The sequence below is a fragment of the Anas acuta genome, chromosome 4 (assembly GCF_963932015.1).
Source record: "Anas acuta chromosome 4, bAnaAcu1.1, whole genome shotgun sequence".
NCBI classification, from domain to species: domain Eukaryota; kingdom Metazoa; phylum Chordata; class Aves; order Anseriformes; family Anatidae; genus Anas; species Anas acuta.
The window spans coordinates 11,228,819-11,250,880 of record NC_088982.1 but is presented as its reverse complement, the minus strand read 5'-3'; the positions used below and the strand labels follow the sequence as shown (position 1 = coordinate 11,250,880).

Sequence of the window (22,062 nt, the reverse complement as noted above, 5' to 3'; positions counted from 1 at the left end):
ATAGCTGTGCATTATAATAGAATCCCTAGAAATGGAAAACCCTTCATGTGCGAGCCAGCTGGCTTGTTTTGGAAAGAGTCCTTTTTTCAGACAGTACTTTTCCCCCACCTCTGCTCCCAATGCAGCTCTAAAAAAAAACCTCTTCCAAACTATCATACTTCACTTAAATAATCAGGACTGCATACTTGTCCTCCACAATACCCCTACTTAAAGCTTCAGAGCTTGACATGACCAAAATGCCTTGAGCATGTTTCTAGTTGGGGCATTATCACTTCATCTCAGTCCAGGTGGCCGAAGACCAGTGATGCTGTAGGGAAGAACTTTGCCATGACTCTGAGTGCAGGCAGGTTTCCATTTCCACTCTAACTGGGTGTCCTCTGCAGCCCCACTGCGCTTTTCCCTTTGTTCATGGTAGGCAGAGCCTTCTAAAGTGTAAAAGCCTTCAACTATGGAGCAACCTCCCAGAGGGTATTGCACTCAGCCAAATTTCTGGTGGTGAGAAACTCCTTTTGCAAAGACTTCCTGCAATGACCAAAGCCTAGACACTTAGAATATATTTTTCTGTAAAATTTGCAAGTGGTGTAGAGTAGAGCCAAATGCAGACAATAGTAATGGCCATATTTATGTCCATTTCTGAAATAATGATAGAAGTACTAGAAATTATGTTGCACAGCTGTGGTTAACATATCACATAATATGAAATAATCAACAGACTGTGAGACCCAGGAAGTTAGAGGTTTTATGGAAGCCAGATGCTTCGGACAATGCATCTGGCTGGACACAGCTTTTACCAGCTGTTCTTTTGCTTGATAAATCACATCTGTACTTAGATGATGTATGGACATATATGCACACACTTATTTAATCACAGATTGCTTATGGGAATGATTCCCAAAGTGTGGCTTGGGAGCCACCTGCCATCTATGAAGTTCTTGCTGGTGGTCTACTGATCTGTTTCTTTCACACTTGGTAAGCATCCATCACACTTTGTGCTGCCTAATCACAGATTTCTGTGTTTCCCAGAGTTTTCCTAATCAATTAAAGGGGAACAGGCAAATACAAATTAAAAATCCAATGCAACTGATTTACATCTGTCTTGCTATGGAACTTTTTTGGGGAAGGTTGGAAGAAGGGTGCAAATTTATTCAAATAAATAGGTGTTACTTAACATTGGAACACCAAAAGGAGAACAGGAGAATGTAAATATATTGCATTGTTTGAAAATAGCAGAGCTGTGATGACATCAGCTAAATGCATTACACAAAGTCCTAATTGGTAAGCAAGCATTAACGGCTCAGATACATAACACAGGCATTTTCTACATGTTTTTTTCATATACTTTATTTGTGTTGCCAAGCAGTACAGCTGTTAGTAGGAATAATCAACATCATCAGTTAAAATAGCTTACTATAAATTTGTTACTTCATTCAAGTTTTGCCCCATATGTACCACTTTGGAAACCACAACTACAATCAAATCACTTTAGCTGAGGCCAGTTGACTGCTGTCATGACTGCCATTGCATATAACCTCATCATAAAATGACCTGGTGTCTTCCCAAGAACCTTATTCTAAATCCTAGTGTAAATTTATTTTATAATCTACCCTATATTCATTTTATACCAGTTTGTTTGAAAACAGTTCTTGTTTTCTTCAGAGCCTGTGCTACCGTTTTATTAAAAAAGTAAAGCATTTTTAGTCTCTTTTCAAGTGATACGCTCTTGATTACTCTCTTCCTCTTTCATCAGGTGCATCCTTCTGATGTGGGGTTAAGAATTACATCGGTAAAAGTAAACTTATAGGAATTTCTAGCTTAGAATTTTATAAAATTTTAGTCACATGCTACATTTCAGACTTAAAAAGAAAAATCACCTACCACATGTTGGTACATCTTCTTCAGCTGATGAGGTCTGTTCATCTGTTGATGGCTTTTTCTTTCCTAAACCTATGATCTTTGTTATCTTTTTCCCTGTTACTTTTGTCACAGTGCCCTTGGCTTCTGATTTTGAACTTTTTTTCCTCTTTACTGTGAAGAAAGCAAAAGTGTGTATTTTAGTGGGTTTAAATAATCCAATCAACAGAGGGAACCTAAGTAAAAATAATAGTTCAGGTATCCAGAAAAAAAAAATCAAGCTTCTAATTCATTTTAATTTAATCAAGCTTAAAGTCTCTTTCCAAAGCAGTCATCATCTAACTTATCAATATGAATGAACTACTTACCTTATATACACAAGAATAAAAATCCAGCCAGATGATCAGTCACCATTCTAAACATTTACCTCAAAATATTTCAACAGTTAAATACTTAACAAAGACAGAATATGCTTGCCTAGCAAAAGTGGCCCTGCCATCAAGGAATATAAGCAGAATGGGCCTTTTAGAAAGACAAGACTTATAAATTAGCAATTAACAATTAAATGAGTGGGATCAGTATAAGCATTCAATGATTAAAGTTCGCACTTTTTGCTATCTTACAAGCTTACATGAAAAAGCTTGCTGAAAGGAAGGATTTTGTCAACTGCCAGTCTATGTTTCCATTAATATGTTACTAGTAAAATTACAGCTGTATGCATTGAACCATGGTGAGCTACTGAAAGTAACATGGCAAAGACAACGGATATCATTTTAAGAAGTACCTATCTGACTAAAACCCTAACTAACTAGTTGAAAAATATGGAAAAAAGTTTCTAAAGCCAAAAAGGATTAAAAAAAAATAAAAAATTGCAAAACAGACTCCACCCCCCAAGAAAAAAAATCATCTTCATTTCAGAAATGATGTTCAGTGGATTTGAATTCCATCAACAGAGCAAAAGTTACTCTGATAACTGTCAGGGTAGCAAATTTACTCATGAACTTGCACTGATTTATGATTTTGGTGAAAAATACATTTAAAATAGTTACTGATTGAGCTGCTCTAAGTTTATCCCTGACCTACCAACTCCCTTTGCTACTTCCCCAAAACAGAACATTTAGTGGTTATGGACTTGTGTAAACTGAAGAGAAATAGGACAAAATGTTCACATGAAAAATAATTATGAACTGATGAACTGGGAAGAAGAATGCACGAAAAACAGAGTAGCAGTTTGGGACTCACAATGGCATAATTTATCATGTTTAGTGTAATTGTTAGCAAACATGGAAAATGATTTAGAAATTTTATCTATAGTCAAGACTGTACAAATAAATCTGCCACCTGCTACATGTGGTGCTGAGGGGGAAAAGGTGTTTTTGGGGAGTGGATAGCTTTTGCTCCAGCAAACATCAATGCAGTGTGTGCAAGCAAAGGTCCAATACTCGCTTCCTGAGGAAAGGCTGTTTACAACTTATCCAGAGCTTTCCAAACATGAAACAAACTCCCATGGTTGAGGGAGCTATTTTATTCTGCTGTAGAACTGAGAGGCAGCAGAAACAAGGCCTTCATGACTTCATGTTTCAGACTCTCAGAGACATACTGATTGCATGACTGCAAGTGATTTTTGTCACAAAAACCTTTTCTTTTCTTTTCCTTCCCACAGCAAAACAAGAAGCTGGTTGAGTGGCAGAAAGGCTGGTCTATGGGTAATGTACAGCAAAGCAAGCTCCCTTAAGCATTTCCTTCCCATTGTTTAAAACCAATTAAAAATATTGCAACTTCACACAGAACCACATAAAATAATGTTGAAAATATTTTAATCTCTTTGTAGTCATTAATGTCTGTTAATATTATTACTACACAGTTGAAGGTCATAATTTTCAAAGCAACTGGTATTTTTAACTACCCTTCTTGAGAAATCTGAGGTGTGCTGGCTTTCTAGCAGAGCATGCTCCATCAGCATGCTTCCTGCAGGGCACCTGAGGTACCAGCCACTTTTGGACATCTTGGAGAACACCCATTCAGCTTGTGGACCACTGAGGTACTCAGCAGGCTCCAGAGGTTAAAACAGTACTGAGCTTTTTGAAAGCTAAGTGGAAGACTTCATGCTGTGGAATCTGACCATGTGCTGCAACTTCTGCAAACCACCATAGCTGGCAGTGTGCCATACTGTTGGGTATGTAAGAAATCTTTATGGTCAGGAAACGCTGGAAAATAACACAGGAAGAAGACAGTGAGAGAGTCAAAAGGCAAGACAGGGCTGGCACCAAAGCCAGTATTGACACATTGTGTTCTCTGCGGCTCACATTACCCTCATCTTCACAGCTGTAGAAAAATGTCAGTTTTGTGTATCTAAATGATACCATTGCTACACATCAAGCTAAGGAAGTCACAGAGGTTTCTTTGTTTTGGGGAGGATGGTGAGATGTGGGGATGGAAGTATAGGGGTTGAGTTTTTTACATATAACTCAGACAAAATTCCCTCTGGGTTTGGGATGTGCCTCAGTCAGATTATAAGGAATATAAAATATGCACAGCTCCAAAGTAGCATGTGTAAAAGTATATGATTATATAAACCCATTGATATTACATTATTAGGTACATTTTAATATGTTAATATATATAATCATACATAATACTCATTTTTACATGTGTGTATAAATACATGTGTATAGACTGACATATACGTCTCTGTATACATATATATACATAATATGCACTCTTTGTAGCATTCAATTATAGGGCTTTTTTTTGCTGAAAATCTACATTCACTATTCATGTTGCTGCTGTACACAATTACCACAAGCAACTGTTAGATGCTTATAGTGGTTGCTCTTATCCTGAAGAAAATGTACTTTTGAATACACAAAAAGTCCAAGCTGAAATTTCTGTATTCTATTTACTTGTACTAATTATATTGATTTTACCCACACAATAACAATTCAAAAGCATTACTACCTATTTAAAAAAAAAAAAAAATCTATACCTATTTTACTACTCTCTGTATTTGCAGACACTTTACAAAAAGCATCCAACGTTTGAGACTTACCTTGTTCTTTTCCATTGCACACTGTAGCAATGCCATTTTCCACAGCACCCTCCCCATCTGAACTTGGCCTCTCAGATGACAACTTCTGCAAGGACAAAGAAAGCTGCCATATAATGTCACCTTCATCAAATTAAGTGTCATGAGTCAAAGTATGCTTACTATGAAGTAAAACACTTTCTAAGCACCGATCCACCTGAAGACAAACTTAAGTTACTAAAAATGTTTTTTGTTGTTGTTGTTTTAATACTACCATATAGACTTTAGAATAGCACAGAAACTACAAATTAACTCCATATTTGAAAGTACAGTAAAAAGATTTTCCTTCCCAGGAAACTGGTGATAAAGCCTTTGTCAGTAGGACTTTTAAGTAGGGTCTACAGAGGCGTTTGCTCATGTGGATGCCTCAACGCAGCAGGGGCTTAATCAGTGCTGGTAAAGTACTGACTATTCACTGCAGAGTTGTTCTCCTTTCAAATTCTTGCTCAAATATCTTGCTGAGTAAAGGAAGCAGAGACAACTGCTTGTGGTAGCTTCTTACAAGTTTTTGTGTTAAGGCACAAATGCTTGAAAGGGTCTACTGAAACTGACAGCATGCCCAGGGAGATATTTAAGAACTAAATTCTCAAAGAGAAAAGACTTCCCCTCAAAACTTCTCTATCATCTTCAGCTATTCTTCCCTGAGTGCTACAGCCTTGCTTGCACTTTGCACTATATGGAGTGTCTCTGCAATGCAGCTCACACAGCACAGCTACTTGGTCTGCACCATTTAGCAGCTCAAGAGAAGCTGCTGTTGGATACAAGACAGTCTGTTGGTTGTTCATGACCAAGTGAATATACAGAGCAGAATTTTTAACTCTGTAGGATATATACACACATATCCAAATAAATTAAGAGAATGCAGGGGGTGGTATTTTAAAACAGCAACACAAATCAGCAAGGATTTATTTAAAACCTCCCTAGAATATGGTATAACAAGAAGATGTTAGTGCATTAAATCCAGAAACTAAATCTAATTTCAGCTTTTGTGGAAGTGAGCATTATTGGTTTGGTAACTTTACCTTTTCAAGTTCTGTCTTGTGTACTGGAGAACTAGACAATGGCCCATCGGAGTCTACAGTGCCTGTACAGTTGCTGCACACATCTTTTATAACCTTAGGAGACAAAAAAAAAAAAATTAGCTACCAAATACAAATCAGAGAAATTATGCATGAATGTTAAGGGGAAATAGGAAGGAGAATCACACAGCCTTTTAGTAGGCTGGCAGGTTAGCAAAGCATCAATGTGAAAATCTCCCTGTCCACAGAAATGTGTTAGGCAGGCCGCCACTGTATGAAGCTCTCCACACTGCCTCCCTAAGTCAATTCATGTGTGACCTCAAGGAGACATAATGTCTAGAGGTGGAAGGTTTCAGTTTCTAGACAAGTTAAGCTCCAAGGCTCTCCTGAGTAAAGAAACCAACAGTGCTAGTGATTTCTATGTGCTAGTTTTGCAATATGAACTCAGCTGACACCACCAAATTACTTGCACTATGATGACAAGGATAACAGTTTTGCATAGCATATTACACAGCTGTTTTTGTTGTTGTCTTTTTTTAGTTTTGTTTTGTTTTGTTTTTTGCTATTGAAGATCTAAGGAAGTGCCAATGAATACCTTGGAGTGGCATTTTGTGATATTTTCACTTTATACTTTCATACAGACATAAAGGTATAGGTCAATGTAATTGTAAATGTGTTTTCAGAAATGGGCATTAAGTCTGTTTTTAAAATGTTAAATAAAATTCCAGAACCTAGAAATCAATGAGATTTCGATAGAAACTGAAGTTCAAAACCTGAAACTAAATAAATGTAAAAATACACAATGAGCAAAGACATTTGTTGTTTCCCTATGGACATCACTACTTTTTTTTTGTTTTCCCCCTCTAGTAAGGTTCCCACCTGACCATTATCGGTCTGATGAGGACAGATCTTGAAACTTCATGTTGATTAATGTGGAGAATGATTACACTTTTTATGTCACACATGGTACTCATTACTCTTTTTTTTGTCAACTTACCTTGTGACTGTGATAACACACAAGCTTAAGGTCTTAAGTCAGAAAAAGTGGGCTAGGGAAAGCAGCAATAAACACTACCATCATTTTTAAAGCTTTTCAGACATACATTAAATAAAAAAAAATTAAGTAGATATTTGGACAGATAAATTAGAAAGCAGCAGACAGAGAAATTAGAACACACCCTTTGTGGGGAGAGCTCTTCAGTGTTCAGCATATCAAATCAGTATTTACCACATCTTATCATTACTAAGCAGGTCCTGATTGCCTAACCTGATCCCTTCTATGATAAGATGACCTGCTGAATGCATGAGGGATAGGCTGTGGATGTTGTTTACTTAGACTTTAGCAAAACATTTGAAGTTGTTTCCCACAGCCCTCCTCTGGAGAAACTGGCTGCTCATGGCTTGGCCGGACATTCTGTCAGCTGGTTTAAAACCTGTCTGGGTGGCCAGGCCCAAAGGGTCACAGTGAATGGAGTCAAATCCAATTGGCAGCCAGGCACAAGTGGTGCTCCCCAGGGCTCTGTACTGGGGGCAGTTTTGTTTAACATTTTTAACAACAAACTTGATGAGAGGATTGAGTGCACCCTCAGTAAGTCTGCAGACAACACCAAGTTGGGTGGAAGTGTTGATCTGCTTGAGGGTTGGAAGGCTCAGCAGAGGAATCTGGATAGGCTGAATCAATGGGCTGTTTCCAGCTGTATGGCATTCAATAAGTCTTGAGTGGTACATTTCAGTCATAATAATGCCATGCAGTGGTATAGGCTTAGGGAAGAGTGCCTGGAAAGTTGCCTGGCAGAAAAAGACTTGAGGATGCTGTGCTGGTTGGCAGCCAAATGAACATGAGCCAGCAGTGTGCCCGGGTAGCCAAGAAAGCCAATGCCATTCTGGCCTGCATCAGAAATCAACTGGTCAGCAGGCCTAAGGAAGTGATTGTCCCTCAGTACTTGCCACTAGTGAGACTACACCTTGAGTACTGTGTTTAGTTTTGAGCCCCATGCTACAAGAAGGACATTGAGTTGTGAAATGTGTTCAGAGAAGAGCAACAAAGCTGCTGAAAGGACTAGAAAACAAGACATATGAGGGGTGACTCAGGGAACTGGGCCTGTAGTCTAGGGAAAAGGAGGCCGAGGGGAGACCTGATCAATCTCTACAACTATAGAACCGTAGAACCATAAAATGTCCTGAGTTGGAAGGGACCCATAAGGATCATTGAGTCCAACTTCTGGCTCCAAACAGAACCACACAAAAATTCAGACCCTATGACTGAGAGCACAGTCCAAATGCTTCTTAAAACTCCAACAGGCCTGGTGTCATGACTATGTCCCTGGGGAGCCTGTTCCAGTGCGCTACCACCCTCTTGGTGAAGAATCTCTTCCTGATGTCCAGCCTGGACCTTCCCTGTTGCAGCTTGACACCATTCTTGCGGGTCCTATTGCCGGTCACTAAAGAGAATAGATTGGCGCCTGTCCCTCCACTCCTTCTCATGAGGAAGCTGTAGACCGTGATGAGGTCTCCCCTCAGCCTCCTCGTTTCCAGGCTGAATAGGCCAAGTGACCTCAGCCACTCCTCATATGTCTACCCCTCTAGGCCCTTCACCATCTTTGTAGCCCTTCTCTGGACACTCTCCAACAGTTTCACATCCTTTTTGTACAGTGGTGCCCAGCTCTCCAACCACTCATCTCCCAGCCTGTAGCTCTGCTTGGGGTTGTTGTGCCCCAGGTGCAGGACCCGGCACTTGGCCTTGTTGAACTTCATGCAGTTGACCTCAGCCCATCGGTGCAGCCTATCCAGATCCTCCTGCAGAGCCTTCCTACCCTCAAGCAGATCGACACACGCACCTAACTTGGTGTCATCTGCAAACTTACTGAGGGTGCACTCAGTGCCCTCGTCCAGATCATCGATGAAGATATTAAAGAGGACCGGCCCCAGCACCGAGCCCTGGGGAACGCCACTAGTAACCGGCCTCCAACTGGACTTGACTCCATTTACCACGACTCTTTGGGCCCGGCTATCCAGCCAGTTTCTAACCCAACGAAGCGTGCACCAGTTCAAGCCTAGGGCAGCCAGTTTCTTGAGGAGAATGCTGTGGGAGACGGTGTCAAAAGCCTTGCTGAAGTCAAGGTAGACCACATCCACAGCCTTTCCCTCATCCACCCAGTGCGTCACTTTGTCATAGAAGGAGATCAGGTTCGTCAAGCAGGACCTGCCTTTCATAAACCCATGCTGACTGGGCCTGTTCGCCTGCTTGCCCTGCAAGGGCTGCGTGATGACTCTCAAGTCATAATACATAGCCCACAGAAAGTCAGCAATGAACTAGATGCAGCTACAAATGAGCGCATGCAGCAGCATGCAGAGGAGCTGCAAGCGTGCATGATGCAGCTGCTGCTAGAAATGGAGCAGAGGGACCAGGAGCACAGCTGGGCGCATATGGGAGCCCTGCTCCTATCTATGCTGCAGCACTGACAGTTCTGGGCCCTGACTGGAGAGCTTGTCTTGTTCTTTGTACTTTGCCACATGCTCATGAAATTGTGTCGTGAGCTGGGCAGCAGAAACAAGAAGGGCATCTCTGGAAGCAAGGGGGACGATGACATTGAGGAAGACTCCACTGACATTTTGGATGCACGCAGATTTGTCAGTGTGTACCTGCAGTGGCCAGTGAGGAACCCGAAAGAAACATGCAAGCTCATGGAGGAAGTGGTGGATAAGCTTCTCTGCGTCTGCCAGACCATTCCCAGGAATAAGTTTATGCCACGACTGCATTCACCCATTGGGGTGAGCAGCACCTTCGGTCCCACTGAGAATGATACAACTCATGTACATGATGAATTAAAGGCACTATATCCCATAAAGACAGGAAGAAAACCAACCCTGTTTTACAGATGAAGAACTTGGGAATGAAAGAAAGATTAAATCACTCACTCAATGTCACATAAAAAATCTAAGCAGAGGAGGGAAATGAACCTACATTTTTATTTCTAAGCAAGTATCTTAAAATGTTTCAGTGTTCTTTCTTGGCTGTTTGAATTTCTCCGTATCTTTTCTCAGAAATGTAAGCACAGTACTATCAAATTCATGGCACTTGGCATGCTTTGTAACAGAAAATTTAGATGTGTCTGTTCCAGAATATTTGCATCTTGGAGTTAAACTTAGCCCTAAGTTCCTCCCAAAATACATTAGAAATTGTTTCTGTGTATTGCTTTCCTTTCAATTGCTGGTCTTCAGCTTGGTGTAAAATTGCTGTTTTCCTCGAGAAATGTGACCATACAGTTTCTGAGAACATTCATTTCTGTCTCCTGCATGACCCTGATTCAATGGCTCATGTTTTCAGCATCTGCTCACACCACACAGTTAGTTAATTTTGGCAAAGGCAGATAGTAATGGGAGTTACAGACAGAACAGAGGGAAATGATTTGGCAGCACTAACTGAATAGTATGTGCAAAGTCATGCACTCAAGTAAATACGGTTCTTATCATACCTCACATATTTAAGGAGACGATAAAGTGTGTAATTGGGTTGTAATTAAATTTTGATTAAAAAAAATGACACACTCTCAAATGGAAGTTCACATCAAGATATGAAGAAAATGCACATTTAAGGATCCCACACTTCATTTCAGCTCAAGGGGTTCACTGGCAAAGGCTTGCTCATCATCTTCTATATGCTGTATAATTGTATTTGATGCACAGCATAAAACTCATACTTACAGAGCTCACCAGGATGAAATGCGTTTAATATATAATGGTTGACTGGATGCAATCTATAATTACGTTTGCAGACAGCTGCCATTATAAATGCGGTTTTCACATGCTTATAGCTTTAACTCAAAATTTTAAGGATAAAACATTCCACCAGTGCTGCCAACTTGCATAATTTCAGTCACAAGACTCAGAGTCCTTAACAATTTTTTCTATGATGTTCCATCTCCTGGAGTCATATGAAAACAAAAGAACGCTATTTTCTTTAAAAAATATGTGTGAGCAGGAGCGGGGAGAGGAGGTCAGAAAATTTTTATCTGCTGCAATGAAATGTATGAATATTTGAGCAAATATCTCAATGGTTCCAAAACTAGAAAGCAAATAAAAGGAACCCCCAAATGAGTGATTTTTAACAAAATGGCACAAACTGGAAGGCTGTTCTGAGAATACTTTGTAATGGAGCATGCTCCATTAATAGTTTAAATTTTCCCACACATAAGAAAAGGGAAATCATTCTCTTTCTTACCACAAATGTTTGTATTTTACGTACACACACATGCATGCACAGGATCTGCCAGGAAAACACACTATGTATTAAAATATTTAAAATACATGAGAAAATATAATCAGAAAAAAGAAGACCTTTCATTTCTTTGTATAGCTTCAAAACTAAATACATGTAAAATAATATCCTGTTATTCCATCACACAAATTTCAAATACGACAATTGCCATTACGATAGTGCAGTCAGTAGACTTCAGAACTGCCTCTCTCAAATGCAGATATGGAAAAAGCTTGTGCAGCCTGAACTGTATTGCAATTACTTATTTATCTTATAGGAAGGTCTTGAATCCCCCACGGGTTTAGGATATAGAAGTGTATTGCTTTGACTTCGGTGACATGAGGAACAGAAGGGAAATATTTGCAGGTACACAGCTGGAAAAATTCCCTGCCCGAGTCAGCTGACAATGAAGGGTGAAGTCAGTGGAATTTTTGCCATGTGGTTTGTCTGGAATACTTCTTTGTTTTAAAATACCTTACTATAAAAGCAGTAGAGTTTACTATAAAACCTTCATACCAGTGTTCACCTACAAATTTATATAATTATTGTTTTTTATTTTAAATGACACACTGTGACTGCATGCAAAATAACTTACCCTACTTTTATTCTTTTTACTTGCAAAATCAGATGAATCAAATTTGATTTTTTGAGCTACCTTCAAACATGATGTCATCATTAAAAAAAATATGAGCTATGAAGTAAAATCAAAAAAGTCAGCTGCTTGCTAACCATACACTCCCACAAAGGAGACCAGCAAATTCTGAGTAAAAGTACTAAGTTTGCAGCTGGGTTGTTGTGGTTAATCTCTGGTACCTGATAAGGAATAAGACTGAAAGCCCCCCTTGCGTCTGAGGAGCTTGTGAACCTCTGTCTTGGTAGACACCATTGGATGAGTTCAGGCACAAACTGTGCTTACCACAGGGATGTGATCATATAGCAACTCTTGTACACCCAGTACCTGTTTTCATTAAACTCACAGGAATTTAATGACTGCCACTGTCTCCCACGCCAGGCAGAGAAAGGAGTAACATCACAAGTGAGTAAGTTCAGAAGTAATTAGGGATAAAACTGATAGTTTTGCTTCATTTCTTGAAGTACATTTGCTTAATTTCATTACTCACTACGTATGTTAGTGTCAATCTTAACCTCTTTAACAGAGCACCAAAGCTCTAATAGCACTTTACAGAGAAGTAGAAGAGATATCCCATGGAGTTTACCATGAAATTTGTAATTTAGAAATTACAGAAATTAGAGGAAAAGCAGAAATTATTCACCTTTACAATGCTATAAATCCTGAAAAGAAACATCCTTTACCCTGTGTACTGGAAAACATCCTCAAGCCTGAAAAGATTTACCTTTCTGTCTGATTGCCATTTGAGTAAACTGGGGATGAGATTCCAGCAAACTAGTAGTCAGCAAGCCTTTAGTGCCTAAAAATATCCCCTTAAAAATACTTTTCTGACATATTTGAACAAAACGAACCCTGTATCCTTTCTCCTGCATCACTACCACAAAGACTTTGGTCCTATATGACCAGACAGGGCAGGAGGCACAGGGTGGCTGGAGGCATCGCTGCTGCATGGGGAGCATTGCCCCTGCAAGGTGGCATGGAGATGCAGGCTGCATTTCAGGCCATAAATCTGAGCTGGGTATGGTATAAATAATTTGCCATCCCAACATGCAAGTTGGAGAGATAAGGAATACTGTCTAGTGGTGAAAGCAGGGGACCAAGTCACAGCCCTCACAGATTCTGCTGCGAGATCTGCAACAGCTTAACAGCCTGTATTTGAGATCTTAGCCAGGAATGTAAAGAAAATTTATCTCTGAAAAAAAAAAAAAAAAGCAAGCAAATAGGATGTTTGTAGTTCCTTTTTTTTTCTTTTTTTTTTTTTTTTTTTTAAGTATTACATACCGTATCTGCCTTTTTTTTTAAAGTAACATTGTTTTCACTGGTGCCAGTCATACAAATACAGTGGTTCAAGGGGTCACTGGCCACCCCCTAGCCAAACCAGGGTATTCCTGTTTTCCAAGTGCGTGAGAAGAAATCCTACCAGTAAGTCTGGCCACAGCTCTGACATGCAGCTCAGCCCTCTGAACCTCCAGGTGATGCCTCCATTGCTGGCAGTGATGTGTGGTGCAGAATCAACTCAGCCTGACTACCCTGGGACACCATGAGTTCCTGAAGTTACCAGTAAACCAACAAGCACTGTATGGAAATCAGTTGTACTGGGCATGCATCCCCTAACACTTTATCCAGTCACTCTAAAGGCACTTGATTTCACTCAGCTACACCATACAGATAATAACCTCTTTAGGGAATATTACTTAAGCCAAGAAAGTAATGTTTGAAGTCTTTTGAGATCTTCGGCTGGAAATTCCCATAGAAAGTAAAAACAAGCACACAATGTTTACAGTCACAAGCCCATATGACCGATTTAAACTGTGGTTTAAACTTATGCTGATTTAAACTGGTAAACAAAGAGCTGTGACAGTAGTTTATTCTTCAGTAAAACTCAGTCCACATTAAGACTGGAGCACAGCAGTTACTTGGCTCCTTCACTAAGCTCAACGTAGTGAAAAAGGAGATTTTTTTCAAAGACTTTTAATGGAGATGACATGCAACTGCATGTCTGAGATGCACTGAGATGCAGTTGACCTACCCAACTTCCATCTGAGATGGAAGTTGGGTAGGTCAACCTGAATAACTCTCCTGAGGAGTGTTGCAGGGTCTTTGAATGATATGATCTTGATTTTTTTCTTTCTTATAAGCCCTAAAATGAAGAGATGATGCAAAATGGCTGCATACCATAAACAAGAACAGTTAACCAAGGGTGCATAATGTTAGGAAAAACAAAGAAAATCAAGGGCAGGATTCCAAATCGTAGATTACCTCTGATGCACAATAGATAAATGATGAATGATAGATCAGAAATACATTTTTGCAGGAGGCATTGCTAGGAGGAAGGGAAGGCCTTAGGGCTGGACACCATGACCACATCCTTCTTCCACTGGTCTTCTACAAGAAGCTGCTTCAGAACTTAATTTCTTTGGCATCCATGTATTTTTAATACTAGGAGCAATTTTCTGTGGCCTTGTCTGAAGGTTCTGCACACAGAACACATTCATCTATATGAATGAAGCCACTAAACAAGCATCTTCTTGTAATCTTCTTAGTAGTCCTTTTATTTTTAATGTAGCATGTCCCAGGGATCCTGACAAATAAGTGTGTAGTTTCTGTGGGTCTGTTGGATGTGCTGAGACAAACAGGAAGATTTAAGACCTCACTTGACCACAAATGCACAAAAGTGCACACAGATGCCCATATACTCAAGCGCACATGGAAAAAGCTTATGTTTGGGTCAGAGTGTGTAACTGCATACATTTTTTCATGTACATTTTTGTGGGAACATTTTAGGACTCAAGTTTGGAAAATTCCACCACTTAATGTTGCACGCTGTATTACTGCTATGATCTCAGCTCTAGGCTGGATTTTATACTAGTTGCACTCGATGCTCTGAAATCTTGACAGGCTCTTTGGTGACATCAGTTATCTTTTTTTTTTCCCTTTTTTCTTTTTTTTTTTCATCACACATTTGTTAACTGGTAAACCTGAAACTCCCTTTGTGGTTTCCAGTCTAGACTTCAATTTGCAGTAGCTTTATCAGCCGTTTTCTTGGTGTCATCTTCACAAAAAAGGTCTAAAATACTCTGCATTTATTTCAGTTCAACTTCTAATATGTCTTGTCTTCCAAAAGATATTTTAAAATTATTTGCTCAAGTAAATGTATTTTATACTGTTTACATATGACTTAAAAAGATCTTCTGTTTTAGCTTTCACGGGAAATTCTAGCCTCCAAATCCATTCTGAGCTTTTCAGGCTCAAGAGTAAAGCTTTAATTTGATACTTACACACAAATTTCCTCATGAGAACCTGTTGTTCCCAAGCGATAACCTGGCTCTGTTGGCATGTATTGGCACATTTGGCAGAGGAGGTGTGTTAGGATTAGAAAGCATGGATGCAGAGACCCTTCCCATCATTAGTGCCTGAATCAGCTATAAATTTATATTTTAGAATATAAATATTCTAAAAATAGAATTTATTACCTACAGAAACCATGCATAGATGATAGAGAGCTGCGGGGACAGAGAGTTCATGCCCCACTGGCAGAAGAAGCTCATACCACTTCTTCAAAGACAAAACAGTGATCTCTTCTTCAGGATAAGAAATTCCTACATAAATCTACACATGAGTTTCAGAAGTTCATTTTAAGTAAGGGATATATGAAGAAAAAAATATATTTTTTTGCAATTAAAAAAAAAATCTTACATTTTTAAAAACACAGAATGAATGCTTCTTGTTTTCTGAAGAGCCATATTTCTTGAAAACCCTGGAGCTGTTGCAAGAGCTGCACAAACCATTTTTGGTTAGCTGCTGCATTGGTAATTTGTACTGTACAGGACGGAGAGTGATGCAGCAGCACTGAGGACTTGGAAGTTGAGCATACAGTAGCATTGCCATGTAGTTGAGAGACGCTTATTAATAGAGAGCTTTGCAGCATGAAGAAACTACATAAAGTATTGTCAGACTGTCTCCACGTGCTTTGCAGATAGCATACTTTCCAGTCGTTCACTCCTGGCACACACAATTGTGCTAACATGCAATGTGCAAAACTTTTTTTTTTTTTTTTTAAATAGCAAGAGTGCATCTGGGATATAGAAAAACCTAGCACTGTTCTGCCTGTGTGAAGAATGCTTTAAAGACAAATTAAAACAAAACAAAACAGAAACACAACAATTTTTATGAAAGTCTGATAAATGCCAATGTATTCAGCTTTACTAAGCCCAAGTTTAGAACAAGACAGGAAATAATGGTGGATTTACTATGATCTAACTGAAGTGGAATTCCCTTGGAAAAGAATATGACTGATGAATTTTTTTTCATTTCAATCACTATTTCTGAAACTCTAGGTGAATTAATAGGACACTTGGATGCTATTATGTTTTAAAAATTGAAACAAGATACTGGTGTTAGAAGAAGCCTAACAAATACAGATTACTTTCCACTAAAATGACAACACAAAGTGCATTTTTAAGATAAGACACAAACTCCCAGTCAAAACCAAAAGCAGACATACTGCAAACCCCCCAAAGGTATATTCAAATATTGCAAAATAGGAAACTACAGATTAATTTTCCACTTGGTCAATTAGCCCACAGCAGAAAGTCATACCTCCTAAGCTGCATTTTATGTCTTCCGCTTCTACAGAAAAAAACTGTCATCAGGAAATTCCTACGTGTTTAATTCAATTGTGTTTGGAAAAATACAATTTATTCTTAGCACATAAGTACCATATAAGGTTAGATCAGAGCACAGCATGGAGAATGCCTGATGAGTCTTATGCATTCAGATTTTTAATATGCATTCAAAAGGCTGGATTTAAAGGTCTTAAAACAAGCCACTAAAAATGTAGTGATAGTTTCCCACACTACTTAATTCACTGACCTCCATATCTGAAACTGGCAAAGTCCAGTATAAATACTACTAATCTGGTTGGGATGTAAAACTGCAGCCCTTACACCAGGATTTTCGACATTTTCAGACACTGAACAGAAAAGGGTTGAAGATGACAAAATCCTATTTCTCAGAATTCTGCCTTCCCAGAACAAACCGTAACAGATGATATGTTGCTCAATGAGAGTCAGCCAACTTTAATTGACTTCTGGAAGCTGAATAATTTTTCTCCCTCTAGAACAATTCAAACAGGTATCTCGTCAAGGTTATCTTGTTTAAAAAATGATATCTGTGACAGTGGTATGTTGAATTTTTGCAAGACAAGCCTTGTCAACTATGCTATGCACCACTCCAAAAAGCAAGCTGGGTGCCAGCTCCCTTCATGTTAGGGAATTTGAGTCACCAAAGCTTTCCAGATAATGAGCTGGAGATGTAAGTGGAAGGGAATTGCCACCTCCCTTCTTGGTGCCAGACTATTGTGCAATTAGCAGTGAAAAACATACACACCCACAGCAGCTGTGTAGCGCTGAGCTTATGGTTGCCCAAAGAGCTGCTTCAAGGCCCGAGCATTAAGTCTGGATTTCTGCAGTCCCAGACTGGATGGGATTTAAGTGGTCTAGATTGCCTGAAAGCTATGAACAGGCAATGGAAGTGCTTTGGTGGTGAGAAAGCTCCTGGTCAGAAGTCACCTCTTACCTTTAGCCACTGTTCCGCCTGCTCTTTGCTCTGTACTGCCAGAACCAGTGCATCTGCTCCTTGGTGCGAGATTTTCAGCTCGTGCTTCTTCTTTTTGCTGTCTTTGGGGATGTATGTGATGCTGCAGTCATTCAGGAGCAGCTCCATCTGGGGCTGCTGGTCCTTGGAACTTTTGTAACACTGCAAAATGCAAAGGTCAAAAGTTAAATCTCACCTTTGTGACCTTTAGGGGAAAGCTGTTATTATATAGAAATGCTATTTTTAATATTTTCAACACAACTCTTTACCACATACCCCAGAGTTCAGCCAATGCTAACTTTGCATTTCTTTTCATCCTCTTTGTAAAGCAAAATTGGTTCCAGACGGACATTAATAGAGATCTTTTATTGCAGGTACAACATATGGAGGACATTTAAACTTCTTCTGTGTTATCTTTATGACTCAACCTTGAACTCCATCAGGTAGGAAGAGGGTGCTTTTGGGTATCTGTTCACATGTACCAGCAGTATACACTTGTACAGTTAACAACTTTCAAACCCAGATGCTTACCCTGGCCTCCAGCAACATTTCAGTATATCAAGGCAAACCTAGACCAGTGCTCACATGCTGCCTTCGCGAAAGAGCAGGCAGATGACTTATTCAGCTGTCCTTGTTGAGATAAGTAACAAAATTTGTTGCAGTCTGGACAGGGGAAAAAACACAGGACTGTAGTTTTTCAACTAATTTGGTTTAATCAGTTACTGCACAAAATCACATAAATGTTGGTTTACCCTTTAAGGTCCTGCCTAAAACTATGTGAATTATCCAGTGATTTTTCCCCAAGTAGAAAGTTCTGTCAGTGAACACCCATTTTGTGCTGTATCAAAGATGACTCACTCTATTTTTGAACTGGTGATTTGAAGATGCAGGGTTTCACATTGCATCCTGTTGACCTAGTCCCATCCACTAACACATCAGTATAACTCATTTTTTTAAAGCTGTCACAGACTGCCAGACTACAGAGCAAGGTTTAACTGTGAGTATGAATGTCCAGTAATTTTATATACTAATGTAAATTGGGCTTTTACTGATACAAATAAGCATGAAGGCTAAAGCAGTATCTGATATTAAACATGGACTAGTATATGCATACATAGAATAGTTGAGTATAAATATGAACGGAGAAAGAACATGCAGACTTTTACATGTCTGAGCCAGTGTTCATGGCATGATGCAGCTGTCAGGAGCACAGTAACTGTTAGAGGTTATAAACACTTCAACTTAGGCTGAACAAATAGAGCCACTCACTGCAAAACATTCATGATCTTCCTTTCCTCTCCAAGGGCAATTAACTCGAAATTTCTTGGTCATAGATTTAAAGTTTGCAACATTAAAAACTATGCTATGAAACCTTGAAAACATATAGAATTAGTCACTTCAAGAAGCAATCAATAGCATATGTTTTCATTTAGATTTAATTAGAAATTTTATTTATAATTACACATTACTAAAAGTTAAGTGTTTATGTATAAGTGACTTTACATGAAAAACAATTCCCTACTAAGTGTTATTCTTAATGTCTAATTCAAATTAAAATATTTTATGATGACAGCTGCATTATTATGCAGGCAACTTCTAATCCCTAAGAACATTTATTTGTTTTACTTGCATATCTCGTAAGTTATATCTCCTTCAAACAATAAACAAATATTGTGTAATTTAGTCATTAGACTCCTACTGGGATTTTTATTTTCTTAATCCCCATTATAGAATTACTGAAAGACACTCTGCATAACGAGAAAAAAGCTTTTCAGAGCACACGTGGCTAAAGGAAATGAAAAGAGAAAAAAATAACAGATTTCTATATAGAACAACAAACATAATTCTAGAAGAAATACTGTGTGACTTCTGAGAAAATCTGCTTCTTTCCCTTTTTCTTTTCTTCTTTTTTCTCTTCAAGCTGTTATCTGATAGTCCTGAAATCTGACACAATTCTGGTATATGCTGATAAAAATGTGGGCTAAGGATAATGGCATTACAACAATATAATACAAAACAAATCATATTCAACATTCCTTTTATCACTTAAATAGAGCTGGATGCAAAAATTAAATCCTCTGTAACCATGGGAAACTAGAAATGAATTTCAACTATATTTTCAGAAACTTCTTACCCAGATATTGCTATCTCATACCCTGTTATTTCCGTACACAGCCATAAGCATGAATGTACTTGTAAACAAACACACCTAAGCTGTCTTTTACTAGTATGGAATTATGAGGTTCTACAGAAAATGTTCTATCATCTGTTAACCAGCTTTTAATACTTGGGATATTACAGTAAATACTAGTTACATAAACAGCTATAACTGTTGCAAACACCAGATAGGAAGACAGGGAGTGTCTAAGACTCCAAACGATTTATTATGGTAAGCCTTAGGTTGCTTTTAATGTCACAGAAATGAATGTCTCCATTAATTAGACTCTTTTCAATAAACAAAAAGACTTCTATGAGCAGATAATTTACTAACTTTCAGAATCTCTTACTGGTGCCTGCAATTAGAAAGAAACATAACAGATTTGCTTAAGAGAATACATCCACTTGTTTCTTTCCTTTCTATAATGCAGCTGTGCATCATGTGAATACTGCATCTGTAATTACTGCAGAACAGATGGTGTAGGTTTAGTTTAAAGTGTATACATTACAACAGCATATGCTGCCAAGTGAGTTCTCAGTCTAACAAGGGACTTTTCTCTCCAGCAGTCTGATCCAACAGTTCATACACAAAGCTCCCTATGAGATTTTTGGTCCACAGGGAATGAAAGATTGGATTTACAGTTTCAGCTTTTTTTCTTCAAATGAAATACAGTAGAAGCTAATAGGGTAGACTTTCTTTCCTATATCAGGGTACTGACCAGGTTTAAGTGCAATAAAAATCTGAGTAGCTACATGATACACTTATAATTACAGTGGTTCTCTGATTCTTGGGTAAATCATAACCGAAATCTTTGGTAAGGTTACTGTAGACTTGGCCACTGTTTGCAGAACATATTCCAAAGCCTAAATTCCTATAAAAATAAATACATCATCTAAAAGGTAGAAAGAAAATACAGTCAGATAAAAATAAAAATTACCAGTAGTTTGTTTTCTTTGATAACACACAGTAGTTTGGTCCATTGCCCAAATCGTTTCTTTCTAAGCAGGAAGGCACAGATTTTGGCATCCTTCACCAGATCCATAGAGGCCTCCTCAGAAGGCCACTGATGTCTCATTTTCTTCCCCTTTCCATCCTCTTCCTCTTCATCATAGGATTCATAAGAGCTGCTCATGGCATCCGAGTCATAATCTTTAAGAAAAGGATTTTTACTCATAAAAGTGTCAAGTTAAAACATTTAGCCATGAAGTATAGTGAAATAATTGAAAAACTCAACGGGATTCCTTTTGAGTTAAGGCCTTTGTATGTCAGCCATCAACAAACTACTGTTTCAGTGCTTAGAAATATCACTACATTAAGTTAATTGAATAAAAGATGCAGTTCCATTATAAAATTTTACAGAAAACCTGTGATGATGCCTTGGGAATTTTAACTGAAAGAATGAGCTTGGAATAAATAGCTACAATTTTAGGTGGTGCTTCTCCATTCTCATGGAGAAGAAACAACTGGAATATTTTCAAAAGCTGAGATTTCATCTAAATATTTCAAGGAAGAAAATCTCTTATTTGCTTTAGCTAGATATTTAGGACACAATTTGGGACACAAAGGAAACCTGCAGCAACTAGGAAGGGAACAAGAGATCAAATGGCTGGAGAGCTCATTCTGAAACAGTCCCTACCTACGTGCAGAGTCACAATGGGTTATACCTAGATATCTGCAACTACAAATCAAGCTTAAATATTCTGATACAATTTGTGGTTTCACAAAGCTTATATAGAATACTTTATCTTCATTTCAAATAGAATATATATATTTCAAGCTCATGAAACTTTTTTTGAAAATGAGTTGTTGTCTTCTGGTCAATTCTACTATGGAGGATTTGGCTTGGGGCAGATCCATGTGGGAAAGTGGTAAATGCCACAGATGATTATCATTAGGAAAATACAACATTTTTTTCACCTATTTTAGAAAAATCAAGGGACAGATGGAAAAATGTAGATTAGACGTTTAAACTGACAGATTTTAAAACATTTATTCCAGAGCATTTATTTTTTTTCATATTTGTTTAAAGGAATGCGTAAGATTTGGTAGAAGTCACCAGACTCTTCTAACTTTCTACCCAAAAAGCAGAAAAAACAAACAAACAAACAAACAAAACAAAAACAAAACAAACAAACAAACAAAAAAAAAAAAAAAAAAAAAAAAACACCAAAACAAGAACCAAACCAAAATGTTCTCCCTCTGACCTCCTTTTGGAGTGGCTATCCACAAACATGCATACAGAAACATCAGGGAATGTTTGGCAGTTCATCGGCCAAACTCAAACACAGAGTAGAATGCCAACCTGTTTGGACTAGAGGAATAACTCTTCATGTGGTGTTACCAATTATGAAGATGTAAGATCTAGTCACTCATCATCTTTGGGAAGGCCCTCTTTCAAACGCATGAATGGGCTAACAGACAAACCTAGAGTTGCTCTCCCTCTGGGAACTGGTAGTCTTTCACATA

At 38.5% G+C, this 22,062-nt stretch overlaps 1 protein-coding gene across 5 annotated transcripts in view; it reads right to left on the bottom strand.

The window, feature by feature from the left end:
* Positions 1 to 22,062, bottom strand: part of AFAP1 (actin filament associated protein 1) — a 115,807-nt gene that overhangs the window by 22,144 nt on the left and 71,601 nt on the right. For all 5 annotated transcript variants that reach the window (XM_068679843.1, XM_068679844.1, XM_068679845.1 and 2 more), the window contains 5 exons: positions 20,534 to 20,745; positions 17,421 to 17,600; positions 5,959 to 6,051; positions 4,901 to 4,985; positions 1,876 to 2,025 (listed from right to left, as the gene is read on the bottom strand). In XM_068679843.1, the coding sequence (XP_068535944.1) occupies positions 1,876 to 2,025; positions 4,901 to 4,985; positions 5,959 to 6,051; positions 17,421 to 17,600; positions 20,534 to 20,745 (720 nt within the window). The remainder of the gene's footprint in view (positions 1 to 1,875; positions 2,026 to 4,900; positions 4,986 to 5,958; positions 6,052 to 17,420; positions 17,601 to 20,533; positions 20,746 to 22,062) is intronic.